Raw genomic sequence first — 21,170 nt, 5'->3', positions numbered from 1 at the left:
GCAAAACGCTGTGAGGAGGCCTGGGACTTGGTTGTCCCGTACACAGTGAGGGCAGACAGTTGTTCCCTAGGGCCAGTCACATCTCCTTGCCTCTTCCTCCCCTATCCTCTCCTCTGGGAACATTTAGGGGATGATTTCTTTCAAATGGGAGGACATAAAGCCTAAGAGATCTCCGAGTCTCTTGAAGTAGAAAGGCCTGATACTTCTCACAGGGTCCACTAGGCTCTGCTCTCAGAACGACACCCTTTTTGAGAATGAACCTGTAACTTCATTGGTACCAAGTCTTACCAAGTAAGCTCTGTGGCCAGTGTTCAAAGTGTACAGAATCCTTAAAGACCTCCATCATTTCTTTTTACTTTATTAAGCTAAAATTTGAAATGAATTGAATCTCTACCTTAGATGTCCTCTTTTCAATAACAGACAGGCACTAAGAAACAGTTTTTTCCAGGATGTGTGGGATCCAAAAATCTATTCTGAGTGAACAAGTTTATTCTTAGCTGTATGTAATTTCCCAAAGTGGAGAAACAACTTCTGTTCATAGTCTGCAGCCATGAGACCAGTTCTGCCAGCAGGTCTTCCTATAAACATTTACTAAAGTATCTGTATATTTGCCTGCAGACTGTAAAGGGGAACTCTGAGGAAGAGCAAATAAATTGCCCTTAAATAACAGTGGAGATGTAACTGGGTTCCACCAGGCTCTGTACACCATGATCATCTGAGCTGTGGACCAGAGGCAAACAGCCAGGCCAGTTTACTCTGGTCATTACACAATGCTCAAAACCCGAGGTGTGTGACTATGCAGATAGGGCCATCTACTACTATACTACTATTCTACTGCTGAGTGACCAGTGCCAAAGGAGTAGGCATGGGTCTGAGGCAGAGACAGAGACAGTTTTACCTCTGTTTCCTCTCCCTGGTGCCAAAGGAGACCTAAGTGAGGTGTGCCCTTTCACATACCACTCATCCGCTCACACCATGGAACTTGAGTGGGGAGGGATCCCCACCCAGTACAAGGAAGTCTGGCCAAGCAGTTGAACAAGGGATGCAAGACTGCATTGAGAATTCAAATAGTCACAAGAACAGATTTTAGTTCTTATATTTCCCCAGGTCCTGGGTTACACAGAATCCATCACCAAGTTAGATTTGCTAGCTGTTCTTGATCCCCAACCACAACCTGAGCACTCACATCTAGGCAGCATTGCTGTCAGAGAGGAAAGTAACCCTGTGGGGTTTGCTACTTTGTGAGACTCCAGATACTGACAAAGAAAGTGCTGATGGCAGCATCAGCCAACCTTCAAGGCCAGAACACAGCCATGCGGAGCACATGTACAGATTCAATCACCATGACCCCGCCCATTCTTCCTGGACTTGCTTTCTCTTTCTGCTTTCTTTACCTTTTGTTCCTTTTCAATAAACCTTACTCTTCTCATAAATCTCTGCCTCCTTTAAAATTTTCATGTTTTATCTTTTTCACCTTGCTCACCTTTTAAATCCACTCTTTAAATCCTGGATTCTCCCCTTTCCTCCTTTTGTTCCAAACCCTCCCTGATGTCCCCTCCTCTTCATGCTTTGTGTGCAGTAAAACTTTTATCTGTGGACCAATCATGCTCACAGTCAGAGGTATAAGCACGGCAGATATGAGCATGAGTTGGGAGCAGCACAAACCACCTTAAAACTCATTCTATTTATTGAGTTTCTCTCAAATGCTAAAACTTTTGAAACACAACCCTGCTACTTAAAAGAGCACTAGAGGAGAAAGACACTAAAGAAGTGTGGGTAATCCAAACGAGTGAAGTAGCCCCTCATTAGCAAGCTAGTCAATTAAAACAAGTCAGCTAACAAACCTAAAATAAGTTTTGCATTTTTAATAAACATTTTTTGGCTTATTTTTATGGGAATATATATTTGCCCATAGAAGAGGAAAAGACGACTTTTAAAACTTGGGTAATAAAAGCAGATTATAGATTGAGGAGCCTAGCTCTGTTGCCCAGGCTGGAGTACAGTGGCGCGATCTTGGCTCACTGCAACCTCCACCTCCCGGGTTCAAGCAATTCTCCTGCCTCAGCCTCCCAAGTAGCTGGGATTACAGGTGCCTGCCATCATGCTCAGCTAATTTTTGTATTCTTAGTAGAGACAGGCTTTCACCATGTTGGCCAGGCTGGTCTCAAACTCTTGACCTCGTGATCTGCCCACCTTGGCCTCCCAAAGTGCTGGGATGATAGGTGTGAGCCACCATGCCTGGCCAATTTTTTTTTTTTTTTTGAGATGGAATCTCACTCTGTCACACAGGCTGGAGAGCAGTGGTGTGATCTTGGCTCACTGCAACCTCCGCTTCCCGGGTTCAAGTGATTCTCCTGCCTCAGCCTCCCAAGTAGCTGGGACTACAGGCACACACTACTGCGCCCAGCTATTTTTGTATTTTTAGAGACAGGGTTTCACCATGTTGGCCAGGCTGGTCTCGAACTCCTGACCTCGTGATCCGCCTGCCTCGGCCTCCCAAAGTGCTGGGATTATAGCTGTGAGTCACCGTGCCTGGCCTCAATTCTTAATATCTAATGTTATACTCTTAGTATAAGTGTTGTTTGAATGTCTTTTTTTTTTTTTTTTTTTTTTTTTGAGACAAGAGTTTCATGCTTGTTGCCCAGGCTGGAGTGCAATGGCATAATCTCGGTTCACCACAACCTCTGCCTCCCGGGTTCAAGCAATTCTCCTGCCTTGGCTTCCCAAGTAACTGGGATTACAGGCATGTGCCACCATGCCCGGCTAATTTTTTTTTTTTTTTTTGTACTTTTAGTAGAGATGGGGTTTCTCCATGTTGTTCAGGCTGGTCTTGAACTCCCGATCTCAGGTGATCCGCCCGTCTCGGCCTCCCAAAGTGCTGGGATTACAGGCGTGAGCCACCACACCCGGCTTCACTTTTTTTTTTTTTTTTCAGAAAATGGGCTGGCCAGCCCCCGTTCCAGTGGACACATTCTTTCGTTAAAAATGTTAATGACATTGTTGTAAACAACAGGTCGTAAAAAAAAAAAAAAGGTGGGAACAACAGGGCCAGGTGTGTTTGGTGGCTCATACCTGTAATCCCAGCATTTTGGGAGGCCAAGGTGGGGGGATCACTTGAAGCCAAAAGTTCAAAACCAGCTTGGGCAACATAGTGAGACCCCATCCCTGTAAAAATGTAAAAAATATATTAGCTGGGTGTGGTGGCATGTGCTTATAGTCCCAGCTACTCGGGAGGATGGTTTGAGCTCAGGAGATAGAGGCTGCAGGGAGCTGTGACCACACCACTGCACTCCAGCCTGGGTGACAAAGTGAGACCCTGTCTCAAAAAAAAAAAAAAAAAAAAAAGCTAACCACAGGTTAAGATCAAGCTCTGCAGATTAGGAAGCCATTATCTTTAAGGTGAAATTGCACATCTCGTCCAATGTGCTGATTTTAGTTGAACAGATTTTTCCTGGCTGGACACAGTGGCTCATGCCTATAATCCCATCCCAGCACTTTGGGAGGCCGAGGCAGGCAGATCACCCAAGGCCTGGAGATTGAGGCCAGCCTGGGAAACATGGCAAAATCACATCTCTTAAAAAAAAAAAAAAAAAAGCCAGGCATGGTGGCATGTGCGTATAGTTCTAGCTACTCAGGAGGCTGAGACAGGAGGATTGCATGAGCCTGGGAGGTCAAGGCTGCAGTGAGCCGTGATCACACCACCATACTCCAGCCTGAGCAACAGAGCAAGACCCTGTCTCAAAAAAACAAAACAGGCCAGGCGCAGTGGTTCACGCCTGTAATCCCAGCACTTTGGGAGGCCAAGGCAGGCGGATCACCAGGTCAGGAGATTGAGACCATCCTGGCTAACACGGTGAAACCCCGTCTCTACTAAAACTACAAAAAGTTAGCCGGGTGTAGTGGCAGGACGCCTGTAGTCCCAGCTACTTGGGAGGCCGAGGCAGGAGAATGGCGTGAACCCGGGAGGCGGAGCTTGCAGTGAGCCGAGATAGCGCCACTGCACTCCAGCCTGGGCGACAGAGCGAGACTCTGTCTCAAAACAAAACAAAAACAAACAAACAAACAAAAACAAGGCCAGGTGTGGTGGCTTACCCCTGTAATCCCAGCACTTTGGGAGGCCAAGGCAGGCAGATCACAAGGTCAGGAGTTTGAGACCAGCCTGGCCAACATGGTGAAACCCTGTCTCTACCAAAAAATACAAAAAAATTAGCCAGGCATGGTGGTGCATGCCTGTAATCCCAGCCACTCAGGAGGCTGAGACAGGAGAATTGCTTGAACATGGGGGGGCGGAGGTTACAGTAAGCCGAGATCATGCCACTGCACTCCAGCCTGGGTGACAGAGCGAGATTCTGTCTCAAAAAAAAAAAAAAAAAGATAATAATAATAAATAAACAAAACAAAAATAAAAAAACCCACATTATTTTAAAACTTTCATGAGTTTTCCAGAGTTCAAACTGAGAGTCATTAGTGAGGCTTCTCGCTCCCGGGCCAAAGACCTGAGCTGAAGCAGCAAGATTTCCAGGGAAAGCGACTGGCTTCAGTGTGCTCTTCTGTGGCATTATCATCCACAGGAAAGCAAAACCAGGTTATAATCAACATCATCATCATAAAAGGTACAATTAGCTCACCAGTAGACCAATGTCCAAAGGCTCAGAGAGAAATTGCCATCATACCTTTATTGCTTTGGGAGGAGAACTTTCAGAAAGACTGGAGGCTCTGGAATCTGGACTTAGTGGCTTGGGATGGACAGGCTGTTGAACCTCACTCTTAACCTGGGAGTCACCTGCTTGAGTTACAAAAGGAAGACATTTTACAGTATCTCATGGAATGTCTTGGAAAGTGTTCTTCCGAAAAGCAAAGTTTGGGCACTTCCATTAATGACAGATCCTTCCAACACCAGGAAAAACACTGCTTTTCTGTTGAAGAATATTCGAACACTAACAACTATGGCTCAGGTATTCTCTGGTCCTGTCAGAAATCAGGTTCTCAGTGAGGAGGCTTTCTTACCCTCTGCCACACGTAGCGGAAATCCAAACCACTCTGTATAAAGAACTTTCTTCCTTGTACCATTTGTCATTTTTAAAGGCCGTTTATAGACTTAGATGTCTTTTTGGTCATTAACATTCCTAATAACTTTTTCTGAAGTGTTTCAACTGAAGTTGGAAAAAGGGGGAGATGTGAGGGCAGAAATTTTGTACCGTGTGTGTGTGTGTGTGTGTGCGTGCGCATTTGTGTATACATGTAACCTGACACTGTTTTTGGTCAGTTCTATAGCAGATACCCATGGATGAAGATTATGGAAAAGGGCTCCATGAAGTTTTTTTCATAATCATTGAAATTCCAACTACATGAGTTACTTTCCTGCCAAAATGAAGAGGTGAGTCAACAAAGTACTAAAATATTAAGGCTTATTTTTCAAAAAAATGTTTCATAAACCTAGTCAAAACTCAGAAACATTTCTAGTCCCAGAAAAATGATTGCAAAAAAAGAATGTTTCTGGATTCAAGCAGAAGGAGTTTTTCTCTGAAATTTTAAGGTAGGATTTACTAGAGATCTGTTTAATTCATCATTTTATTTCAGTTGTAGGGTTTTCAGTGTCCAGTAAACTAGCCTGGGGAGATGCTAGAAATCCACATATATATGTTTTTCTTTTTTGTCTTGTGACCTACAAGAAATTTATATATATAGTATATATATATATCATATATATGATATATATATCATATATATGATATATATCATATATATGATATATATATCATATATATGATATATATCATATATATGATATATATATCATATATATGATATATATCATATATATGATATATATATCATATGATATATATATCATATATAGTATATATATCATATATACATGTATATATGTGTATATATACATGTATATATGTGTATATATATACATGTATATACGTGTGTGTGTGTATATATATATATATATATTTTTTTTTTTTTTTCCAGAGTCTCACTCTGTCACCCAGGCTGGAGTGCAGTGGCATGATCTCGGCTCACTGCAACCTCTGCCTCCTGGGCTCAAGTGATCCTCCTGCCTCAGCCTCCCAAGTAGCTGGGACCACAGATGCATGCCACCATGCCCAGCTAAGTTTTGGTACTTTTGGTAGAGACAGGGTTTCACCATGTTGCCCAGGCTGGTCTCCAACTCCTGAGCTCAAGCAAACTGCCTGCCTCAGCCTCACGAAGTGCTGGGATTATAGGCATGAGCCATAGCGCCCAGGAAACATATATATATATATATTTTTTTTTTTTTTTTTTTTTTTTTTGAGATGGATTTTCACTCTGCTGCCCAGGCTGGAGTGCAGTGGCATGATCTCAGCTCACTGCAGCCTCCACCTCCTGGGTTCAAGCAATTCTCCTGTCTCAGCCTCCTGAGTAGCTGGGACTACAGGCACCCACCACCACATCCGGCTAACTTTTTGTGTTTTTAATAGAGATGGGGTTTCACCATGTTGACCAGGCTGGTCTTGAACTCCTGACCTCAGGTGATCCACCCGCCTTGGCCTCCCAAAGTGCTGGGATTACAGGCGTGAGCCACCGTGCCTGGCCAGCAACATATATATATATATTTTGTTTTGAGTCGGAGTCTCGCTCTGTAGCCCAGGCTGGAGTGCAATGGTGCGATCTCAGCTCACTGCAACCTCCACCTCCTGGGTTCAAGCAATTCTCCTGCCTCAGTGTCCTGAGTAGCTGGGATTACAGGCGCCCACCACCACGCCTGGCTAATTTTTGTATTTTTAGTAGAGCCGGGGTTTCACCATATTGGCCAGGCTGGTCTTGAATTCCTGACCTCAAGTGATCCACCCACTTAGGCCTCCCAAAGTGCTGGGATTACAGGTGTGAGCCACTGCGCCTGGCCCAGCAACATATATTTTTAAATGGGCTGGGCACAGTGGCTCACGCCCGTAATCTCAACACTTTGAGAGGCTGCGGTGGTAGGACTGCTTGAGACCAGGAGTTGGAGACCAACCTGGGCAACAAAGTGAGACCTTTTCTCTACAAAAATATTAAAAAATTAGCTGGGTACGGCCAGGCATGGTGGCTCACGCCTGTAATCCTAGCACTTTGTGAGGCCGAGGCGGGTGGATTGCCTGAGCTCAGGAGTTCAAGACCAGCCTGGGCTACATGGTGAAACCCTGTCTCTACTAAAATACAAAAAATTAGCCAGGCATGGTGGTGTGCGCCTGTAATCCCAGCTACTCAGGAAGCTGAGACAGGAGAATCGCTTGAACCTGGGAGGGGGAGGTTACAGTGAGCCGAGATTGCGCCACTGCACTCCAACCTGGGTGACAGAGTGAGACTCCCTCAAAGAAAATTAGCTGGGTATGGTGGTGTGTGCCTGTAGTCCTAGCTATTTGGGAGGCTGAGGTGGGAGGACTGCTTGAGCCCAGGAGTTTGAGGCTGCAGTGAGCTATGATCACACCACTGCACTCCAGCCTGGGCAACAGAAAGAGACCCTGTCTCTAAAAAATGAAAATTAAAAGTTATACTGAAAATCAGAATAAAAAGTGGACATAGTCAAGTAAAAAACAAAACAAAACATTTTTGTCTTTGGGAAAAGGGAGGCTCAAAATGACTCCAAAATAGGATGAAAGGTGACAAAATTCACTGTCAGCAGGAAAATCCCTAGAACCTGGCTAGGAGGTTGACTATAATATACATTTAGATAAACAGGGAAAAAACATGTATCTTTAACAGATTATTCAAATACTTATTCACTAAAGAATAGGTATTTATGAATAACATTATAAATGAATAAAATCTGTATTGGCCAAACTTCTGTTAAAATGAAACTTCAAAATTAGTTTATACAGCTTTAATTCTGAAAGGGTTTGGTGCAAAAAGTAGGATAAATTCAATAAGAAAAGCATTACAAGTATTCAGTTTGTCCCAAGTTAACTATATTTAATTGAATTTAACTTCTCCCTAAGCCATGAAGTGTGTAAAGGACATTCAAGCATTAGCCCTTAAATTCAAGTAGAGGATTTACTACGTTATTTTCTCAACACTGACAGTAATGGGAACACCCCTGAACCAAATACAGATAGAAAACAAGAACCTCATCCTCCAGATCTAAGAAAGAATGCTTACGGGAGTCATCTTCAGCAGGGGTGGAACGGACTGCCAGGCTATTCTCATTTGCAGAAATCTACAAAAAAAAAAAAAAAAAAAAAAAAAAAGTTAGAGAGGGATTAAGAGTCATATTAAAAATAAAAGAGCAAACTGCTGTTAATGCCATAAAAACCTGCTGACTCCAGTCAGTCACTGGCTGCCTAGGGGAAATAACGGGCACCAGAACAGCTGAGCATTTGAACAAGAGGCAGCAAAATGTCTTTTATGAGGATATTAACATGCCTCTCAATTACAGAGTAACCCGAGAAACAGACTGCACTCAACTGCCAAAAGTGTGCATCATCTCCCTTTATAAAACAACTTCTAAACCATATTTTTCTGCTCTCAAAAAACAAAGCAAAACAAAGCCCTCTATCAAGGAGAGCAAAGCTCCTCACCGTATAACCATAACCCACTCCAAGGAAAGATAAAGTATTTAAATATAGGAACCATTCTTATTTTTAAATTTTCCTAATTCTTATTTCCCAACCAACTACATCCTGCTGAAACGAGCTTGCCTATATAGAAGACCTTTTGATAGTTATAAAACAAATTTACCTAAAACTAACCTCAGTATTATCTTTGAGGACAGTTTCTCTTTTAATCCCAGTCTCAAAATGGCAATGTTTAAAAAGATGGCAGATCTTACGTATAGGTGTATATATCATTTTCTCAAAAGCCATCAAATTTAAATAAAAGAACTCTCTATTAGAGCTCTCCCTCCTTTCTACTGGCCCCCACGCCTTCCTGGTATCTTACTCCACATCCAAAATCATGAAGAGTCAACAGGTGACCCAATGTGCACTCTTCACATAATTTCCTTTTATTCAGATGCCATGGATTTTATGGGCAATGCTGAGTGTTTATATCAGGATGTCTGACAAACTGAATAGATTTACAATGAAGATTAAGTTGCTGGCTGACTGCACCTGAATTCCAGCATGGTTATTTTTTCCACTACTCTCTTCATTACAGGAATTCTGACATGGCATAAAATAAACCGGTATAATTACAACCAGCATTTACTGGGTGTTTACTATGTGCCAGGTATTCAACTAATCGCCTTACAAATGCACTATTTTATCTAATGATATGAAATAAATTTTCTGAAAGTTGTGCATGCCTACAAAAAGCTCTTCAGTTCTTGAGAATTAGTAGGTACCTCCATCCCAGGATGTTCTTCTCTCACCTTTAATTTGGTCACCTTGAACCTGTGAGGTAATCTTTGCTTTTTTTTTTTTTTTGAATGGAGTCTTGCTCTGTTGCAAGGCTGGAATCCAATGGTGCGATCTCAGCTCACCGCAACCTCTGCCTCCTGGGTTTAAGTGATTCTCCTGCCTCAGCCTCCCGAGTAGCTGGGATTACAGGTGCCCATTACCACACCCGGCTAATTTTTGTATTTTTAGTAGAGCAGGGTTTCACCATGTTGGCCAGGATGGTCTCAGACTCCTGACCTCAGGTAATCTGCCCACCTTGGCCTCCCAAAGTGCTAGGATTACAGGCATGAGCCACCTCACCAGGCACATGTCCTTTTTTTTTTTTTTAACAAGCTGAAGTTCAAATAACACTTAGGTATTGGTTAACAAAAGCTAGGCAAACAGCCAAAAGGATAGCTAAGGGTCTGAAAAACATTGCGAATTTTAAGGCAGCTGAGAGTTTGTAAACCTGCAGCATGTGCTTGAAGAATATGTATTGTCTTTATCTCCTTTCTTCCCCACCCACTTCATGATTCACAGTCGCACTAATGTCCTTTTAGGCTATAATTAAAATGTTCTAATCTTCCAGTTCAGTTCAGAGTTCCAGTTGCAAATCAGCATGAAGACAATGAAGAAGGAAACATGAATTTAGATACAGGGACAATTCAAGCATTATTTCCCAAATGACTGTTTCCCAAACTATGCTCCTGGGATAAAGATGGGGATATTTCAACGCTGGGAATATTTTTCTCTTAAAATTTCTTTCTTCTTTTTTTTTTTTTTACAGTATATAAGAAAAACTTCAAAAATATTTAGTCAGTTATTCTTAAGAAATAATCTCCCATTTAAAAGATGAGAAAACAAGACAGTTTAACAAGATAACTCACTTAATACATGGCATGTGCCTCATGGGCTAATGCCTGAGTCCACTGCTGCAAGGATGTTTGCAATTTATGGGGGATTATATGACCATGTAACACATGACTGCCAAGTATTTTGTCTTGTTATTCCAACATACATTTGTGATGTTTTTATAAAATAAACTATTCTAATATTTTTTTCTGTTCTGGTCTTTGAATCAAATTTTGTAGCCATCAGTTTGAGACCATTTTTCTGTGGGTCTGCTTTGATCCAAGAGTGTAGTATATCTCATGAGTTCCTGTTAGTATTCTGACAATATACCATCCTACTTTGTAAAGTCTGTTGTAGTCAAATAAGTTTGAGACAGGGTGCAGTGGTTCACATCTGTACTTCCAGTACTTTGGGAGGCTGAGGCTGAGGGGATTGCTTGAAGCCAGAAGTTTGAGACCATTCTGAGAATTATAGCGAGACCCTGTCTCTACAAAAAATAAAGATAAAAATAAATTAGCCAGATGTGGTGGTGCACACCTGTAGTCCCAGCCACTTGGGAGGCTGAGAAAGGAAGATCACTTGAGCCCAAGAGTTGGAGGCTACAGTGAGCTATGATCACACTACTACACTCCAGCCTGGGTGACAGAGCAAGACCTCATCTCTAAAAAAATTTAAAAAATACAAATTCCAACTAAGCTTGAGAACTGTTGCTCTTAATCCATTTAATGATCTCCATGTCTTTTGGAAGAATGGCGTCAAGGGTGTCAATACGTGTAACAGAAGCAATGGCTTTTCTCCTAAGATTAAATCACTGTAATAGATTTGAAAACCCTTTCTCCTCATCTCATTTAACATTCGATTATCATATTGACTGAAAGACTAAAAGAATTGGACAATGGGCAATGGTAGAGAACATGATAATTCCCCTGACATAAATACTGTTACTTATTTCAATTAAGCCATTCATCTAATGATTAATACATAACACACAAATATGATTTGCTTAAAATCTTTCAGTGGCTTTCTCCTGCTGCACCACTACATCCAAACCCTTAAGGGTGACATAAAGATTTTCCAGGCCTTACCCTAGCCCTCTCCTTCCACCTGTCTCTCACTGCTGCCTATGTGTACCTCATGCTCCAGCCAAGTCAGCAAACCTGTAATTCTGGCCAAGCACGGTGGCTCACAGCTGTAATCCCTCACTTTGGGAGGCCAAGGCGGGTGGATCACGTGAGGTCAGGAGTTCAAGACCAGCCTGGCCAACATGGCGAAACCCCATCTCTACTAAAAATACAAAAAATTAGCCAGGCATGGTGGCACGTACCCGGAATCGCAGTTACTTGGGAGGCTGAGGCAGGAGAATTGCTTGAACCTGGGAGGTGGAGGTTGTAGTGAGCTGAGATCACGCCACTGCACTCCAGCCTGGGTGACAGAGCGAGACTCCATCTCCAAACAAACAAACAATCCCTGTAATTCCTCAGCCATCATCTCTGGTTTCCAAATCTCTGTTGTATCTGCCTGGAATAGCCTTCTATTTCTAACTCAACCTTCCCCTCATTCACCTGGGCTACTTCCACACGTTCTTCAAGACTCAGCTCAGACATCACCTTCTTGAGGAAGTCAGGTTAAATATCTTTACTCTGAGCTTCTGTGGTCCTGTATACCCCTCTCACAGCCTCACAGCACCTATCATACATTTTTATGATAGCTGACCTCTTATTAATCTCTCCTCTGTTTTCTTGCACATAAAGACCACATGGAATGGTTTGTCAATAAGTTTTTAAGCTTATTATTTCCTATGCTTACTTAGCATAGTGACTGCCTTTCAAAATAATATGAGTGGAAGAGTAAGATTTTCTTGCACAAAATGTGTTAAATGTATACTTAAATTAAGAATATATGAGTATCTGAAGATAATCTCTAATCAAATATATTTTTATTTTATTTTTGTAAATTATTCTTCCCAGGAGCATGGAATCAAGTTGCCCTGAATCTATGCTCTCCCAAATAGATTTTTTTTTTTTGAGATGGAGTTTTGCTCTTGTTGCTTAGGCTGGAGTGCAGTGGTGTGACCTCAGCCCACTGCAACCTCCGCCTCCTGGGTTCAAGCGATTCAACTGTCTCAGCCTCCTGAGTATCTGGGATTACAGGCATGCACCACCATGCCCGGCTAATTTTTTGTATTTTTAGTAGAGACGGGGTTTCTCCATGTTGGTCAGGCTTGTCTTGAACTCTCGACCTCAGATGATCTGCCTGCCTTGGCCTCCCAAAGTGCTGGGATTACAGGCGTGAGCCACCACACTCGGCCCGAATAGATTTTTATTTCATTTATTTATTTTTGAGACAGAGTCTTGCTCTGTCGCCCAGGCTGGAGTGCAGTGCACTCAGCTCACTGCAACCTCCACCTCCTGGGTTCAAGCGATTCTCCTGCCACAGCCTCCCGAGCAGCTGGGATTACAGGCATGCACCCCCACACCCGGCTACTTTTTATATTTTTAGTAGAGATGGGGTTTCACCCTGTGGGCTAGGCTGGTCTCGAACTCCTGACCTCAGGTGATCCACCTGCCTCACCCTCCCAAAGTGCTGGGATTACAGGCGTGAGCCACTGTGCCCAGCCTCCAAATAGATTTTAAAAAATCACTTCAGCTCTTTGCCTTCTGAGCATCTGCTGAGCAAAATAATTTTCTAATGAAGGCTCATTATTTGGTCAGCTATAAGTTGCAGAGCTACTCAACTGAAATTATGTGACCTGCAAAAATGGCAATCTGTCCTGGCAGCTGTTACCAAATTCCCAGACACTCTACAGCCTAGAGTTAGAGTTGTTTCTAATTTCAAGCATCTAATTTAGAACACATGCTTCCTTGGCAACTGGACATCAGACTTTCCAACCTACCTTTTCCCCTTCCTGATGGGTGATGCAGACCTCAGGACCTGGGGGCACATTCTCCTTTTGCTCCATTTTATGAATTTTGATTTCGCCACCACTGGCTTTCAGCTCATTCTACAAAATAAAAATAACTGTAAAAATTTTTTTAAAGTCCCATCATTCTGTTCTCTTCATAGCACATCTATTAGATAAACTTGGAATGTTAAAAAATTCTTCTAAGAAGCCTCAGGTCAAATCAACCCCCTAACTCTCACAAGCAAAACCCATTGACTAGTGAAATGACAAAAGCAGCTTTGTGGACACATACCTCAGAGTTAAATATCTGTACGCTAGTGTAAAACTGGATTGCTCATTAGAATACAGACACATCAACACAGGCACACAGAACACCCCGAGCATACAACATTCTTGTGATTCACTCTTCTAGCAGCAGAGCTTGTGGTAATGCAAAGCTTGTGAGTTTTATCAGAAAAGACCATTCTGGAGCAGGGGAAAGGAGATGCCAAGTGCCAATAATAGAAAATATACTGACCATACATATATAAATGCCCGGCCTGGAAAGAGAGACAGGGATGATGTATACATATAAAAACTGAAATTATATTTAATGATACCATAAAGCAACCTTTTTGGTGGGACTTTCAAAAAGCATGTTTTTCCGTATACAATTCATATATTGTACTAAAGACATAATTTATTTTACTTCTCATAACAGAGCCTCAACATAAAAGAACATGCATTTTATTGTCATAAGGAATAAGGATAATTGCATTTTTTTCCTTGCAAAGGACACTGGGGTGAATATTACAATTAACTCATCTATTACATCTAAAATCAACATAGAACCTGGGTGCAGTGGCTCATGCCTGTAATCCCAGCACTTTGGGAAGCCAAGGTGGGTGGATCGCCTGAGGTCAGGAGTTCAAGACCAGCCTGGCGAACATGGTGAAATCCCGTCTCTACTAAAAATACAAAAAATTAGCCAGGTGTGGTGGCGCACACTTGTAATCCCAGTTACTTGGGAGGCTGAGGCAGGAGAATCGCTTGAATCAGGGAGGCAGAGGTTGCAGTGAGCCGAGATCACGCCACTGCACTCCAGCCTGGGGAACAAGAGTGAAACTCCATCTCAAAATAAAAAAATAAAATAAAATAAAATAAACATAGAGGCCGATGACTATAGACATTTCCCACCATTAGTCTGCTAATAATGTAGTAATCTAGTACTTTTCTGTTCTCTGTGAATCTTTAGGCATGGGAGGAAACAATTTATGGCCACCGGGTCAATGAAAGGAATGTGAGTATGACTTAGTCACCTAGGGATGGTATTCTAGATTACGGCCCACAGCTCCGGAGGTGCATCTGTGAGGAGGAGCTGGCAGCTAGCACTGCAGAACATTATATAGCCCAACAACTTATTCCTGACCCCATCTCAAAGCCCCACCTCCAGAACTGCTGCCAGAGAGTATGTATGTGCCTTGTTACAACCATATTCTGTAAGGGGCCTGGGAAATTCTTTGGGGATGAGACAAAATGTACTTTTTACAAGAATTCCCGAAGAGTTTTCAACTCTTAAAATCTCCAGAGCAGGAGAACTGTAATGCAGAAATGGTTAGGAGTTAAAAAAAAAAGTTACTCAACAGGTTTCCCCACATAGGGAGTCACCTGGTGGGAATGTTTACAGCAGGAGGGCACTGAGAAGCAGTAAAATCTGGTAACAAGAGGAAGTTCAGCTTCGCAGATCCCAATTTGCTGTATCTCCTGACCTGCCTTCTAAGGGAAGTCTAAATTTGCTCGCTTTTCACATTCACGGTGCATAATCAGCCTGTGATACTCCACTTTGCTAATTGATTTACACACATCATCTCTTCTTAAAACATAAAGTTGTTAAAATTACAGTGAAAAAACCAAGATGAAATTATTCATTGCCCAGAGAATTAGTCCACCAAATATTATTAGAGAATGTATACTTAATAATGTGGGGAAGAGAAGGCTTAACTCCCAGAATATTCATTATGGTTTCCAATATGCACCAATTTCGATCTGCCTAAGAACAAATAAAATTCAATATTGTTCTTTTTGATTTTGTTAGACAATTAGGACATCAAGAGATTAATGGTTTGTAATTTGAAATCTTAGAACAAATGCTTGAAGGATACAAAAATATGTGTGTGTACATTTGTATCTATGTGTGTGTATACATATATATGTGAACAAATGGCATTTGAAAGGTAACTTTTTTTTTTTTTTTTTTTTGAGATGGAGTCTCACCCTGTCACCCAGGCTGGAGTGCAGTGGTGCGATCTCAGCTCACTGTAACCTCCATCTCCTAGGTTCAAGTGATTCTCCTGCCTCAGCCTCCCTAGTAGCTGGGATTATAGGTGTGTGCCACTACACATGGCTAATTTTTTTTTTTGTATTTTTAGTAGAGACGGGATTTCACCATGTTGGCCAGGCTGGTTCTGAACTCCTGACTTCAAATGACCCACCCGCCTCAGGCTCCCAAAGTGTTGGGATTACGGTGTGAGCTCCTGCGCCTGGCTATAAGGTAACTTCAATTTAGCAGTTCCGTAGTGTCAGCTTACCCGTTAAGCACAGGACAATGTAAAGGGGAAGGACCCTCCATTGTATTTTGAATACCAATCTTTTTTTTATTTCCTGGAGATGGAGTCTTGCTGTGTCGCCCAGGCTGGAGTGTAGTGGCGCAATCTTGCCTCACTGCAACCTCTGCCTCCTGGGTTCCAGAGATTCTCCTGCCTCAGCCTCCCAAGTACCTGGGATTACAGGTGCCTGCCACCATGCTGGCTAATTTTTGTATTTTTAGTAGAGATGGGGTTTCACCATGTTAGCCAAGCTGGTCTTGAACTCCTGACCTCAGGCAATCTGCCCACCTCGGCCTCTCAAAGTGCTGGGATTACAGGCGTGAGCCATCACACCCAGCTGAATATCAAAATTTTCATGCTTACTGAGCACGTCACCTTCTTGTGATCTCTCCCTTTTTCTTATCTACTATTCTACTTCTTTAGGAAAACAGTACATCGTAAGGATTAAAGATTAAGTAGACGATCTACTGTATGACTCCTTCATATGAAATTTCCAAAATAGGCAGATACATAAAGACAGGAAGTAGATAAGTGGTTGCCAGGGGATGAGAGCAGGGGAAGTTGGGAGTGACTACACAGGTATGAAGTTTCTTTTCAGGGTGATGGAAAGGTTCTGGAATTAAACAGTGGTAATGGTTGTACAACCTTGTGAATATGCTAAATATCACAAGATTGTATACTTTAAAATGGTGATTTTATATTATGTGAGTTATATCTCAGTAAAAAATCACACAAAAAAAACCCTCGTTAATGAACACAGCTGATATTTCTCTCCAGTCTTCTTCTTTCTTCCCTCAAAAGCCAAAATAAGCTCTCCAGTCTTCTTCCTTCTTCCCTCAACAACCAAGATAAAATAAGAGTTATATTAAAACTAATAAAATACTACTTCTTTAACAACACAAAGATTAAGTAGAAGAGCCAGGGAAACTCTCAATGATACTCACTGGTAACATCACTAAAAAGTGAGTGGGGTGGGAACCAGGACTAAGAAAGCAAAGTCAGGATTAGACCATGGTAAGAACTGCAAATCCAGCGAGGGTAGGGTTCATGTGAAAAGAGAACAGCTAGGGGACCAGGGCTCAGATATAAGGGTCTAGTGACATTTCCTAATTCCAGTACTCAGTGACCATCTGCTGGATGATGGAATGAATGAATGAATGAATGATGCAGAACACATACTGTATAGTTGGTTGAGCTGCTTTGTTTGGACACAGCTGCCTGGTACTTGGCCATTCGATCCTTTATAGAGGTTTCTGAGAGGCGTGGAAGTTCCAGATTTCGCCTACTCTCATTTTTCTCCGAGTCAAATGTAGAAGATGACAATTGACCTGGAAGCATCCAAATAACATGTTTTATTTTATTTCTGAGATGGGGTCTCACTCTATCACCCAGGCTGAAGTGCAGTGGCACGATCATAGCTCACTGCAGCCTTGAACTCCTGAGCTCAAGATATCCTCCCGCCTCAGCCTCCCAAAGCGCTGGAATTATAGGTGTAAACCACCGTGACTGGCCAACATGTTTTATTAGAAGATAAAAGTGATTCAAATAATTTCAAAATTCTAAATTTTGGGTTACTGTTATCTAATGGCCAATATCTTCTATTAAAAGCACGAAGAAGAAAATCAGGAATATAATTGTCATTTATAAAGTAATATTCACTCACTTTCTTAGCATTAAAAGAACCTTACCATAATTGAGGATTGCATATTTTATTTATTTTTTGAGACAGGGTCTCACTCTGTCACCCAGGCTAGAGTATGGGGCAGTGGCACAATCATAGCTCACTGCAGCTTTGAAGTCTTGGGCTCAAATGATCCAACCACCTCAGTTTCCCAAGTAGCAGTGACTTCAAGGATGCACCACCACGCTGGGCTTTTTTTTTTTTTTTTCTGTAGAGATAGGTCTATGTTGCCCAGGCTGGTCTCAAACTCCTGGATTTAAGTGGTCCTCCTGTCTCAGCCTCCCTAAGTGCTGAGATTACAGGTCTGAGACACCATGCCTGGGCTCGTATTTTAAAATTCTGGCTAATTTAACATGAAAAAGAAGAGATCTCAATGCTTTTTAATTTGCATTTCTTTGACGACTAGGTAGCCGATGCTTTTCCTGTTTTTACTGATTTTTTCTTTTGTGAAGTGCCTGTATATGTCCCCTTTAAAACATAATTCCACTCTCAAAGTGTTATGTTATCACTGGTAATACAGGGTAACCAAACCTGATAGGGGACACAGCCCATCTACTGAAGCCCTCAAACCCCAGATGACTGGAGCCAAAACTGATCGTAGCACTTTACTTATAGCTCCTCAAAGTACCCTTTGGTTACCATAGGTTACCACTAACAAGGGTGGATTAAAAATATTAAAAAAGCGGCCGGGCATGACGGCTCATGCCTGTAATCCCAGCACTTTGGGAGCACGTCACCTTCCGTCTCAAAAAAAAAAAAAAAGCTATTTATCGAGAGCAATGAGATTTGAGAATGGCTTGCATCTAATAGGCAGACTTCCTTTTAATTTGTGCCACTCTTCCTTTAAAAGCATTGGCTTCAAGTCCAAAAGATGTTACTACTAGTGAGTACTTCCTAAAGGACCTCATACACATGGAACTCTCTGCTTACCTGGGCCTATTTCCAGGTCATCTAGAGAAGAGCTGTTTTCAGAGATCTTCCTTCCACTTGCACTTCGGCTTTGGGCCCGGAGAATCTGGAAAACGAAACCCAACGATAAGTTTTGCAGAAACAATGGGAAATCTTGACGCAAGGTTCAACTTGCAAACCTTCTTTATAAATAAAATCCAGATTTGATTTTATATTTTATATTCCATAGAATTTTTTAAAAATTACAAATATCAAGCACTACATATTCACAGGTGCCCAGGGAAAAATAAGTAACCCTATATAGGTAATATTCTCTGCTAAAGATGGCTTCCTAACCAGCAAGCTTTGTAACACTTATTGGAGGGGAATCCTCACATACCAGATGACAATGACATGTCCTTCTAAACTGCCAAGTGCTGATGCAGAATCTGCTGTTTCCTTTCTCCGTCTCACGTTATTTCTGCTATTGCTGCCTTAGTTCATGTCTTCATCATCTTTCCCCTGGACTACTGCATTATACCTCTTTAACTGGTTCTTCATTATCTTCCAATCCAGTCTCTATGATGCTACCATTATCCCCAATAATACAAAGTAATTATCCAAAAATATAAATCTATTTTACCCTCCTTTTCAAAATTCTTTCAGCATTCCTACTCACTCCTGAAATTAAACTCGAAGTGCTTAGTAAGTCACAGAAGTCCTGTTCTAGATCTGATCCCTACCGAGCCAGCCTCCTTTGTCCTTTTGTTGCCTTACAAATGCCTGTTCTTTCAAAGACTCAGTGTAAGCACTATGAAGTCTGAGTACCTTGCCAACATAAATTTAGGTAATCTTTCCTCTGTTCTCAAGGTACCTGGTCAAACTGTTGGGTGACTGTCCCTTTACTGCACTGTAAGCTCACTGAGGGCAGAGACCATGCCTTTTTGTCCATATATTTCCAGGACTTACAGAAAAGTGGATGACACAGATTTTTTTTTTTTTTTGAGACAGAGTCTCACTCCGTCACCCAGGCTGGAGTATAGTGATGTGATCTTGGCTCACTGCAGCCTCCGCCTCCCAGGTTCAAGTGATTCTCCTGCATCAGCCTCCTGAGTAGCTGGGATTACAGGCGCCTGCCACCATGCTCAGCTAATTTTTATATTTTTAGTAGAGACAGGGTTTCACCATGTTGGCCAGGCTGGTCTCGAACTCCTGACCTCAGGTGATCTGCCCACCTCGGCCTCCCAAAGTGCTGTGATTACAAGCTTGAGCCACTGCGCCTGGCCAACAAAGATTTTTTTAATAAAGTGTTTTGTGATTCCATTAAATTACTACATTTATCTCTGTCATATCTAGGGTAGATCTTTAATGAAAGTTACAAATTATAATTTTTAAGACTGTAGTGTCAAAGAATATTCCCAGACATAGTACACAGGGAGTATATCATGTTTATTCAGCTTATAATGAGAGCCTTACATCAGATCCTATCATTCAAATCTCAGTTTATTTCCAGACAACTTGAGGTTAAAAAAGATATCTGAAATCCAGTATGACAGGAGATAAGAATAAAACACTTAGCACCCTTTTGAGTTTAACATTAGTAAATAGTTACTAAATCTTTAAGTTCAATGGACTAATCAACTTTACTGTAAAGTTTGAGAAAGTGAGGCTGGGCATGGTGGCTCACACCTGTAAACCCACCATTTTGGGAGGCCAAGGCGGGCAGACTGCTTGAGCTCAGGAATTTGAGACCAGACTGGGCAACATGGTGAGACCCTGTCTCTACTAAAAATACAAAAAATTAGCCAGGTGTGGTCACATGCACCTGCGGTCCCAGCTACTTGGGAGGCTGAGGTGGGAGGATTGCTTGAACCAGGGGGGCAGAGGTTGCAGGGAGCAGAGATCACTCCACTGCACTCCAGCCTGAGAAACAGAGTGAGACCCTGTCTCAAAAAAAAAAAAGAAAAGAAAAGAAAAGAAAGTGAACTATCACTTTTACATATTTTTTATACCCCCTCCTTGGAGACAGAAAACATACCACATCAGAAATCAGAGCCAAGGATTGGTCTGTTTATACCACACCAGTAAGAATAGTTTCTTTCAAATTCAATATATATTTAATATATCTCCCAAGGCTAGGCACAGTGGCTCAAGCTTATAATCCTAGCACTTTGGGAGGCTGAGACAGGTGGATCACTTGAGCCCAGGAGTTTGAGACCAGCTTGGGCAGCATGGCAAAACCTTGTCTCTACAAAAAAGATACAAAAGTTAGACTGGGCACGGTGGCTCACGCCTGTAATCCCAGCACTTTGGGAGGCCGAGGCAGAAGGATCATGAGGTCAGGAGTTCGAGACCAGCCTGACCAACATGGTGAAACCCCATCTCTACTAAAAATGCAAAAAAATTAGCCAGGCGTGGTGGCCCGCACCTGTAATCCCAGCTACTCAGGAGGCTGAAGCACGAGAATCGCTTGAACCCAGGAGGCGGAGGTTGCAGTGAGCAGAGATCAGGCCACTGCACTCCAGCCTGGGTGACAAAGCAAGACTCCTTCTCAAAAAAAAACCAAAAGTTAGCTGGGCATTATGGCACGCGCCTGTAGTCCCAGGTACTCAGAAGGCTGCAGTAGGAAAATTGCTTGAGCCTGGGAGGTGTATGTTGCAGTGAGCCAAGATCATGCCACTGCACTCCAGCCTGGGCAACAGAGTGTGACCCTGTCTCAAAAGAAATAATAAAAATAAAAATATATTATATACATATTACATATATGTGTGTGTGTGTGTGTGTGTGTATAATTTGTCTCCTTGCTGGGTTTGGTGGTTCATGCCTGTAATCCCAACACTTTGGGAGGCTGAGCCAGGAGGATCCTTTGAGCCTAGGAGTTCAAGACTAGCCTGGGCAACATAGGAAGACTCCATCTC

At 42.2% G+C, this 21,170-nt stretch overlaps 1 protein-coding gene across 7 annotated transcripts in view; it reads right to left on the bottom strand.

Annotated features, from left to right (window-relative positions):
- Positions 1–21,170, bottom strand: part of LIMA1 (LIM domain and actin binding 1) — a 107,779-nt gene that overhangs the window by 11,986 nt on the left and 74,623 nt on the right. For 3 of the 7 annotated variants that reach the window (XM_063785684.1, XM_054664247.2, XM_054664248.2), the window contains 5 exons: positions 18,295–18,379; positions 16,863–17,011; positions 13,090–13,197; positions 8,128–8,185; positions 4,674–4,783 (listed from right to left, as the gene is read on the bottom strand). In XM_063785684.1, coding sequence (XP_063641754.1) covers positions 4,674–4,783; positions 8,128–8,185; positions 13,090–13,197; positions 16,863–17,011; positions 18,295–18,379 — 510 coding nt within the window. Of the gene's footprint in view, positions 1–4,673; positions 4,787–8,127; positions 8,186–13,089; positions 13,198–16,862; positions 17,012–18,294; positions 18,380–21,170 lie in introns of all 7 variants that reach the window. The other 4 variants (XM_024347867.3, XM_063785682.1, XM_063785683.1 and 1 more) reach the window with 2 other exon arrangements.

The sequence above is a fragment of the Pan troglodytes genome, chromosome 10, assembly GCF_028858775.2.
Source record: "Pan troglodytes isolate AG18354 chromosome 10, NHGRI_mPanTro3-v2.0_pri, whole genome shotgun sequence".
NCBI classification, from domain to species: Eukaryota; Metazoa; Chordata; class Mammalia; order Primates; family Hominidae; genus Pan; species Pan troglodytes.
This window is presented reverse-complemented; position numbering and strand designations above follow the sequence as displayed.